Here is a 9,601-nt window from a genome sequence, read left to right as displayed (position 1 = left end):
TCTCAACTGTCAGTGTCAGTTCGCCTGTGTGTCGGGTTGGCCGTGGATGAAAAAACATAGTTTTACTTTATTCAATAAATTAATTTTAAAATACTAATAGCATTTAAAAGTGTAGTGTTCAAATAGAGGAGCCTTTAAAATGTCCAACGCGTCGTCAGCACCCCCGCCGGCGGTGAAGGAGCGGTATATTCCGAACGGACTCAAATTCGCGTTCGGTGGCCTTGCGGGGTATAGTAAACTTTGTTGTTTTATTTTAAGAAAACTTGTCCTTTATAGAGATCAATGTCGAGATTCGGGAACTGTTTTTGTGGTTCCGGCTAGTTCACCGCATATTTATAGTGAATTTTTCTATTTGTATTCTATGAATCTAACATTTTATTTATCTTTATGTTTCGTAGTGGTTTAGCGAGGAAATGTTAATAATAAAGACCTTGTTCTCTATTCAGGAGCGACGTCGTTTGTTGTAGAAAGATATTAGCGCAGCGATACATTTCAGAAAAAAATAAGCAGTATACCTATACATTAGCTATGTACCTAACCTACCTATATTACCTATGTAGATACAATAGAATTCATATTTCTGGTGCTGTTACTTCTACTCCTACAACATTATATGTATATGTGTATCAGCTGATGTAACATGTTTCACTGGAATAGTAACTCAATAGCTCATAAACTGGACTCAATTGTTTTGTCTCTAAAGCTGCGTCTCCACTAGAGAAGATAAGAAATAAAGCAGCTACAGTTGAGGGTTCTAATTTAGCTATAGGATATTAAGAACTAAAATAGTGTCAGAAGATAACATAGGTACCCAAACAAACACACAAATCAATTTATGCCTTACTGCTAGCATAGACTAATATACATACTTACCTATATTATAGAAAGCTTAAGATCGCATCCAGTGGCATGCTTTGGGAGAGGCCTACGTCCAGCATGATGATGATGATGATGATTATTATTATATATAGTTTACACTGCTCTATGATTTCATGATGAGTATTTATTTAATTAATGTGTGCATACAAAACTATTCCTGGAGGAAATTGATTTCCCCTCACAGCCTTGTTATTATCAAAAATAGCAAATTAAAACTTATCTTGTAAAAATGATGCTGTGTGAAATGACCCTTACTTGTTTTGCTATAATAAGCTCCTTTAGTATTTACAAAGAATATCTGAACCAATTTAAATATTGACATAATAAAAAAAAAAGATTTTCGATATTGCTTTGTTAAGTTGTACATTATTATTTGTATTTATACTTTTATACTATGTATTAAGGTACATGATTTGACTGTACATTGCCTGGCGCACATGCAATTTCATAAGTACAAAGAAACAATACAAAGTCCAATTTCCGTAATTTAATACAAAAAGGATTCATTAACTTGAGAACAATGGTGTTTTGCTCATAAATTACACAAATTCTCCATAAGCTACTCTTCAATTTGCAAAGAATTTGAAGTATATACGAAGTTAAAATTGTAAGTTTTGTGTTTTGTACATGAAAATGTTAACCAATTCATAATAATAAAAATAGAAGAGAACACAGAGATATATATATATAACATAAAAGTGTATTTTTTAAAATTCTTAAATTACTTATATTAAATTAGCATTAAGAAAAACATTATATTATAAAGAACATCGTCATCGTCAGCGTAACATGCTTCGTCAAAGTAAAAAGTAAAATTAAGTTAATCTAATAATCCGCCACGAGTCATAAAAATTAATAATATGAAGTATGTATTTATAAGTGTATAGGTATAGTATTTGCAGAAGGTATGAAGTAGGTATTTATAAATGTATAAGTATAGAAGGCATTTTATGTGTTGACTATCTGTCTATCTACATGATTAACTCATTGGATATTCACCTTACTGATTACAATATTTATCAATTGACCAATAAAGTGTAGTAGTACCCTACAGGTATATTGCATCAAATAAACATTGACAACCTGGATTCCCGAAGAACCTTTTTCATATCATTTACCTTAACATAAGAGCTATTACATAATGTCTTTAGCTACCTATCCAAATAGCTCTACACTGTATTAAATCCTGAGGTGCTCCTTCATTCACAATTGTAGAATATTTAGTAGTAGATACTCTTACTAAACGGTATATGTAGATTATGTAGACCAATAATAATAATAAATACTTAATATTTTTTACGAAAAAGGTTGTAGTTTACAGCAGTTTCAGTTTACAATAAAATACAATATAACTTTATTGAATAACACACAACATAAATTACGTTACAAAGTAAGAGTTAGCACGCTAAAGGCGACCTCTTCCAGGCAACCTTTGGGTGAATGAGAGACTTCTGTTGTAAATAAAGAAGGTGTACAGTACACGTAAAATAATAATAATAATAATAATAATAATATAATATAGCCTTTATTCCCAAAACAAAGTAAAAGATAATAATATCAAAGTTGCAATAATTCTTAAAATTAGTTTACAAATTCATATACATTTTATAAATTAACAAATAAGATTTCATTGAATTAACAGTTTATAATATCGGATAATTGTATTTTAGGTGAATAATTGAATTAATAGTATATGATAAGGTTATAAATGATATTATTAATTGTCTAACCTATCAAAATAGTCATGCATTAAATAAAATTTATACAGTAGAATGTCAGACAATTGTATTTTAAATTAAAAAATTGAATTAATAGTGTAAAATAAAATTAATATGATAATGAATTCACTATCTAACAAAATAAACATGCATTTATAATTTTGAGTTAATTATTTGGGCACCCGTGCTTGGGTATAGGCCTCCTCCATATATTTCCAGGTCTTTCTCTCTTGGGCCGTTCTCGTCCAGGTGTGTCCGGCAACCTCGACTATGTCATCGCACCAGCGTTGTTTGGGCCTTCCCACTGGTCTGCGGCCATCTCTGGGGAGCCAGTGCAGGACACGTTCGCTCCATCGTCCATCTGTAGCTCTAGCGATATGACCGGCCCATTTCCACTTAAGTTTACAGACTGTGGAAGCTGCATCAACGATTTTTGTGGTAGCTCTACAGTACAGTACAGTACACGTATTGCATTTAAATAACTACTTTAGCAACTAAAACCCTGTACTCTAACCTAACCACCACTATATGATGTCCGCACATATTTATTACTAGCTGTTCCCGCGAGCTTCGCTTCGCCTTAAAAAGTTTTCCCGTGGGAATTCCGGGATAAAAAGTAGCCTATGTTCTTTTTCAGGGTCTAGACCATATGTATACCAAATATCATTCAAATCCGTTCAGTAGTTTTGGCGTGAAAGAGTAACAGACAGACACAGTTACTTTCGCATTTATAATATTAGTTAGGATTTATTTATTTATTATTATATACCCCCCAGCATGGCAGCCACCTGCGTGGTCCAGCCCCTCGACCTGATCAAAACTCGCATGCAGCTGGGAGGGGCCGGGCGCTCCTCCTTCACCGTGGCCGGAGAGATCGTGGCCAGGGAGGGCTTCCCGGCGCTGTACACGGGCCTGTCGGCCGGGCTGCTGCGACAGGCGACTTATACCACTACGAGGCTCGGGGTGTATAATATCCTGTTTGATATGTATAAAGAGTGAGTTTTGGTGATTTTTTGTTGTGACGAAGTGGTTGTTATAGTTAGATATACTTGCTAGTATTAGACACCGCAATCGGACTGGTTTACCTCTAGTGTTTGTCACTGACATGGTATTATTAACCACAGATATGTAATACACCTGAACTGTCTATTAATTAAAGGAACAAGACAAAGATTCAAAAGACTAATTATGGATAGTGGAGCAAATTTGGAGGGGCCTTTGTTCAGTAGTGAGACACATAAAAGTTTGATGTTCAAAACCATACCAGCAGTGCTGTACTTTTTGCATCTCTACAAGAGTTTCATAATGTATAATAATATTCTTTCATTTCGAGCAATAATTTACAGGAGTTTGCTAGCCATAGTCTGTTTATGCAACAGCATCCGTCCACTATGCGACAAGTAAATCCCATCTCATCGTAAGAATCACCAAATATTTGTAATATGCATAACACAGACGTTAAATATAAGTTATCACTACGTTTTTCCTTATCTTGTGAGATAATTTTATGCGGCTGAATGACTTAATAAATTATTATTATGCAATCATCACAATACTCGTAATAATTTAAACTATTGTTAAAGATACGAGTACTTTAACTTTAGTATCTACTGGAAGTCATTGACTTGACCTTTTGACCTGTTTTATCATCTATACTTACTACACAGATCTACCACACTACTACTTTTATAATAGCAATAACAAAATAACTATTTGTAACTTCATCTTTAACCGTTTTCAGTTTGTAGGCTCCGAAACTACTGAAGTGATTTTAAAAAAACATTATTAAGATATCTACACACTCCTTTGTTGCTAAAATCCCTTTTTATTTTTATTTAAAAAATCTCACTTGAAACACATTACGAACGATACAATCACAAAGCAAATATGTATTTGCTTTGTGGATACAATGCTCGCGCTTAAACTACTAAAGCTAGTCTTTCTTAATCAACATCTTAAATCTAGTCTTTTATAACCACCAAATTAACCTCCCAACCCTCCAAATTCCAGGAAGTACCAAGGCCACGCGCCCGGCTTCGGCGTGAAGATGCTGCTGGGCGTGGCCGCGGGGTCGGTGGGCGCGTTCGTGGGCACCCCGGCCGAGGTGGCGCTCATCCGCATGACGGCGGACGGCAGGCTGCCCGCGGAGCAGCGCCGGAACTACAGGAACGTCGTCGACGCGCTCATGAGGTCAGTGGAGATATTGACAGCTGGATAAGGCTGTTTATAACAGCAGCAGGATTTTGTCACGTACACGGAATGGCACGCCATTTTACTCGCGTGCATATTCCACGCGTTAGGCTGTTTTTAACAAAGTGCCGGTTTCGTCACGCATGCGGGATATAAGAGTATTCATTGTAACGCGTGGAATAAGCACACGAGACGCGGGAAAATGGCGCGCAATCCCGCGTGCCGTTCAAAGTAGCCTAATATAGGTAGCGTCGTAGCGTGATGAATTCCGCATGCTGTTAAAACAGTCTTATACATAGAGGTAGAATCGTCATAGTAGGTATACTAGTTATTCAGAGTACTAGGTAGTAGGTAGGCGCGTTCGTGGGCACCCTGGCCGAGGTGGCGCTCATCCGCATGACGGCGGACGGCAGGCTGCCCGCGGAGCAGCGCCGGAACTACAGGAACGTCGTTGACGCGCTCATGAGGTGAGGCAGGATATTGAGAGCTGAATTAGTGGAATTTTAAGGGGCGTACAAGGGTGTCTTTGTAGAGATAGAGTCGACATAGTATTCCACTTATTCTTTGGAGAGCAGAGGAGGAACTATTGGAATGTTGCTGATGCGCTGATGAGGTAAGCGATGCCCGAGAGTGGAAGGCTTTTTTGTCAGTTATACATAATTTGAAAGACAAACATTTACGCAGATGCTTAGGTATCTGTGAAAAAAAAAGATCCCGACGAATTGAGAACCTCCTCCTTTTTTTGAAGTCGGTTAATAAAACTCACATAATTTGTTATGGTATAAGGGAGGTACAGACAGCAAAAGATCTGAAAACATATATCTGTGCCACCCCAAGCGCAAACAGTTTGATCCTGAGACTCTTAAGACTCATGGGTGGAAGATAGATAATATTTTATCAATACATACCTACAATCTCTATATCTATTTAATTTCTTTATACATTTTGTTTCTATTGTTCATGTCACGTACGGAAGACCGTCAGTAGATCATAAAATGAAAGTGTTTGCGTTGGGGTGGCCGATGCTGCCTGTACCTACCAGTTGATAGGTGCCCTCGTGTAAAATTTATCAATACGCCAGTTTATCCGTAGAGTCCTGCCTCACCGAGACGCCATGGCTACCTCTGGCTTCCTTCGGATGCCAAATGGAGTGTCCATTGTCTGGACAGTCAGTGGCGTAACGAGGGCACCTATAGACCTACTAATAATAAAATTATAAATGTGAAAGTTTGTGAGTATATGTATGTGTGTATGTTTGTTACTTCACGTCAAAACGGCTGAACCGATTTTAATGAAATTTGGTATGAAGTTAGCTGAAACCCTGGTTTAACACATAAGCTTTTTATCGCGGTATTCCCACGGGTAAACTTTTTAAGGCGAAACGAAGCTCGCGGGAACAGCTTGTAAAAGCACACATACATAAATAGACGTGTTTCTTCTTGTTTCCGCAGGATAGTGAAGGAGGAGGGGGTGCTGAAGCTGTGGCGTGGCGCCACGCCCACCGTGGCGCGCGCCATGGTCGTCAACGCCGCGCAGCTCGGCACCTACTCACAGGTACCGGCTCACTTTCTCACAAGAATAACTCTACCTATTATAATAAAATAGCGCTGCCTTACTAATTATCTTGAGATTTTCAAGTAAATACCTGAGTACACTTTAATAAACAGTACAACTTTATTGGAGATTTACGATTACATATACTACTTTTAATCCCGGAATTCCCACTGGAAAAACGAAGACCATTCATGCATAAAACATTTTAATTTTTTCTGATTTCCCGGGTGCAGGTGTTGTATACCGTGTGAGTCTTCATGAATTGATGTGGTATTAAAAGTCATTTAATCGATACAAAGAATATTTAAAAAAAATCCTAGATTTTTAGTTTTTTTTTGTATTCATTGTTAAACTTTTTTTTCGGGCACTTTGACCTTTGGTTTAAAAAACTAAATAACTTTTAAACAAACGACCCTATTTTAACAAAAAAAACGCTAAAATAATCTCAAATCATTGGCAATACTGATTTTTTTTAATCGATAAAATGAGTTTTAATATCACGTCAATTTATATGTGCACTTTATGAAGACTCACACTGTATATCTATCATGGCGATCTGATTTTCTTCATTTAGCCTCTAGCCACCGACAATCACGCTTGAAAGCCAGTAGACGACCTAGGTAATTTATGGCTTCCCGGAGAGACTCCGGAGATCCGAGGGTCATATCCGATAATCGTACTGTCTCCACGCCTTTGCAATGTAACAAGACAGGGGTGCAGGTGGATAAATGCCATGCCACACTCAACCAAGTTGTACAGTAAAGGGCAGAAAGACCTAACCCCTCTCAGAAACATTGTTACTATGAGAGGGGGGTCAGGTTTCTCTGCACTTGACCGTACCAACCAACAAAGTGTTTATGTTACATACCTACTTATCGCTAACTATTGATTAACCCGGCAGGCGCGCGAGATGTTCCTGGGCACGGTGCCGGACGGGGTGGCGCTGCACTTCTGCGCGTCCATGGTGTCGGGGCTGGTCACCACCATCGCCTCCATGCCCGTGGATATCATCAAGACCAAGTCAGTACACTGCTGCTTATATAGGGTGTTGCAAAAGGGAACCTGAACAAGTTTTGTTTTTCGGAATAAGTCGTAGAACAAAAGTTGTTGAGACACCCCTTTTCGGTTTAGTATACCACTTTTGCAACACTCAGTATAGCTGTTCCATTACCGTACAAACGTAGTGTGGGACGCCCTCCGGCTAGATGGGATGACGACTTGCGAAAGGTGGCTGGTTATGATTGGATGCGAAAAGCTATAGATCGCATCCAGTGGCTTGCTTAGGGAGAGGCCTACGTCCAGCAGTGGACTACTATAGGCTGATGATGATGAATTACCTATGAAGATTGAGTTTTAGAGTACACTTCCGAGCGGAGCGGCTGACGTTTCACTGTGACGTCGCGGGCCGCGACAGTATATTGTGTTCGACCGAAGTGTCACAGAGAAAAGACAAGAGACAGTCACAGACACAAGTGTGTGGCGCTACGCTCATACAAAAGTGTTTGTCGATGCGTCAGTTACGCTACTTACGCTGGAGCTGCTTCGCTCGGAAGTGGTATTCTATTGTGACTTATGATAGATAGGTAACCAAAATGGCGATATGATAATTATTAAAACATTAATTGAATTGATGTTTAGTTGGAATATAGGCACAGGTTAGCATATATAACTGTTTCCACAATAAATAACCAGCCTTTAACCCTAATTTCAGAATACAAAACGCGGCTAAAGGCGAGAGTCAACTAAGCGTAGTCACGACGCTTCTCAAGAACGAAGGGGTGCTATCTCTGTGGAAGGGATTCTTACCCTACTATGCCAGGCTCGGACCCCACACCGTACTGACGTTTATATTCCTCGAGCAACTCAACTCCGCATACTTAAAATATACTATGTAATGTTATGTGTGGAGTCATGATACAACGAGATGTGTAAAAAATGTTACATGGAACAAAGTATTTGTTACAGACGATTTTTGTGCAGTTGAGGTAAGGTATGATGTTTATCATTATTCTGAGGTCCATAGTTGAGAGAGTTTCCGAAGGTAAAAATTATGATTGAGCGCTGTCAAATTGTAAATTTTGCCAGCAAAAAATTAGATTGAAGGAAGGAATATTAATATAAAGAGTCGAATTTTAAAACAAAGAATTTAAGATTTTGAAAGCATAAAAGTTGGAATATGTGCCTCATGAATCGACATCAGAGTTTAGTCTATCAATAATGTATCGATATCCATAGACTATCTACATATATGATGTAATGTTAATTAGAATAAAGTACAAATGAAAATACATAGGTAGGTACCTACAAAACTGTTAACGAATAGTGTGAAGGTGTAAATAAGTTATGAAAATAACATGTTACTTATACACAATTTTTTGTGAATTCACGATTCGTCTAATTATCATAAGCGCTGCCAATGTAGACTGTAGTAAAAAAATAGTATAAAGCTTTCGTTTCACACTAACTAATATTATATTCCAACGTTGGATACCCAACATGATGCCTTTTATGTACCTACCTAACACAATACTTGTGAAAACTAGTGTATAAAATTAGAGTACCGATTACCTACTACAGTCTTAAAAAGACTGGACATTTTATTACAATATACAAGCCAACTTTTATACATGTTATATGTATAAGTATGTTATACTAATATTATTATTATAATATGTGCGCCACTATAAGATTGCGCTCAAAATAGCATTTAATGCTTTTTTAGGGATATGTTTGTAAATTACCTTTACCTCTGTATTTTTTACTAAATAGGTACATGTCTTGTGAAGTTAAATATAATATGAAAATTCTTTGTGCTGTCGGTAGGTGTTATTATTACTTTATGTCTTATGCTAGAGTATGATAACGTTAACTTAGCAACAGAAGCAAGTGCCACCACCAAAAATATATACTTATTATGGAAACGATTATTAATTACCTATTTGTAATTTCGTAGTATGACTTTAATTTCTTCATTGATTTTAGGGATACGAGTTAAAGAAAACCATATTTTATTTGTTGCGAAGTTAGCATTGTATGATTCTGCTGTACTATAATGTCATTCATAAATGTGCGGATGGTACATGGTAGCGCATAGCAAGTCAGTGTTAAAATTAAATAACTATAGCTATTTTGTAAACATCAAAAGTAATCTCTTTTGCTGAATGTGTGCTCTATTTTTTTAATGAAATTATATTTTTATTTATCGTGAAAACCATTTTGTTGTGGAATGTAAAAATATTTTATTTAGCTAAAATGTCGTT

At 37.2% G+C, this 9,601-nt stretch overlaps 1 protein-coding gene across 3 annotated transcripts; it reads left to right on the top strand.

The window, feature by feature from the left end:
- On the top strand, window positions 1-8,770 carry LOC105391656 (mitochondrial 2-oxoglutarate/malate carrier protein). 3 transcript variants are annotated; one of them, XM_048626160.1, is made up of 7 exons: window positions 1-228; window positions 3,374-3,592; window positions 4,608-4,675; window positions 5,143-5,254; window positions 6,239-6,341; window positions 7,243-7,361; window positions 8,053-8,770. In XM_048626160.1, exons 1-7 carry the CDS (start codon window positions 140-142, stop codon window positions 8,234-8,236), a joined length of 894 nt encoding a protein of 297 aa, XP_048482117.1. In that variant the 5' UTR covers window positions 1-139; the 3' UTR covers window positions 8,237-8,770. The 3 variants fall into 3 exon arrangements, with proteins under 3 accessions (XP_048482117.1, XP_048482118.1, XP_011561475.2); XM_048626161.1 differs by having other exon boundaries at window positions 4,608-4,701; window positions 5,169-5,254; XM_011563173.3 differs by lacking the exon at window positions 5,143-5,254 and having other exon boundaries at window positions 4,608-4,787.
- Window positions 8,771-9,601: the final 831 nt, after the last annotated feature.

This window comes from Plutella xylostella, chromosome 3 (assembly GCF_932276165.1).
Source record: "Plutella xylostella chromosome 3, ilPluXylo3.1, whole genome shotgun sequence".
Classification (NCBI taxonomy): Eukaryota; Metazoa; Arthropoda; class Insecta; order Lepidoptera; family Plutellidae; genus Plutella; species Plutella xylostella.
The sequence above is the reverse complement of the archived record's forward strand: the minus strand, read 5'-3'. Positions and strand labels throughout refer to the sequence as shown.

What these genes read in the sequence shown, in the direction of transcription:
- LOC105391656 (XM_048626160.1), top strand. Translation starts at nt 140, where the DNA reads ATGTCCAACGCGTCGTCAGCACCCCCGCCGGCGGTGAAGGAGCGGTAT. An exon ending in GCGTTCGGTGGCCTTGCGGG is followed by an intron (nt 229 to 3,373) that starts GTATAGTAAACT and finishes TATACCCCCCAG; the next exon opens with CATGGCAGCCACCTGCGTGG. An exon ending in GTGGATATCATCAAGACCAA is followed by an intron (nt 7,362 to 8,052) that starts GTCAGTACACTG and finishes CCCTAATTTCAG; the next exon opens with AATACAAAACGCGGCTAAAG.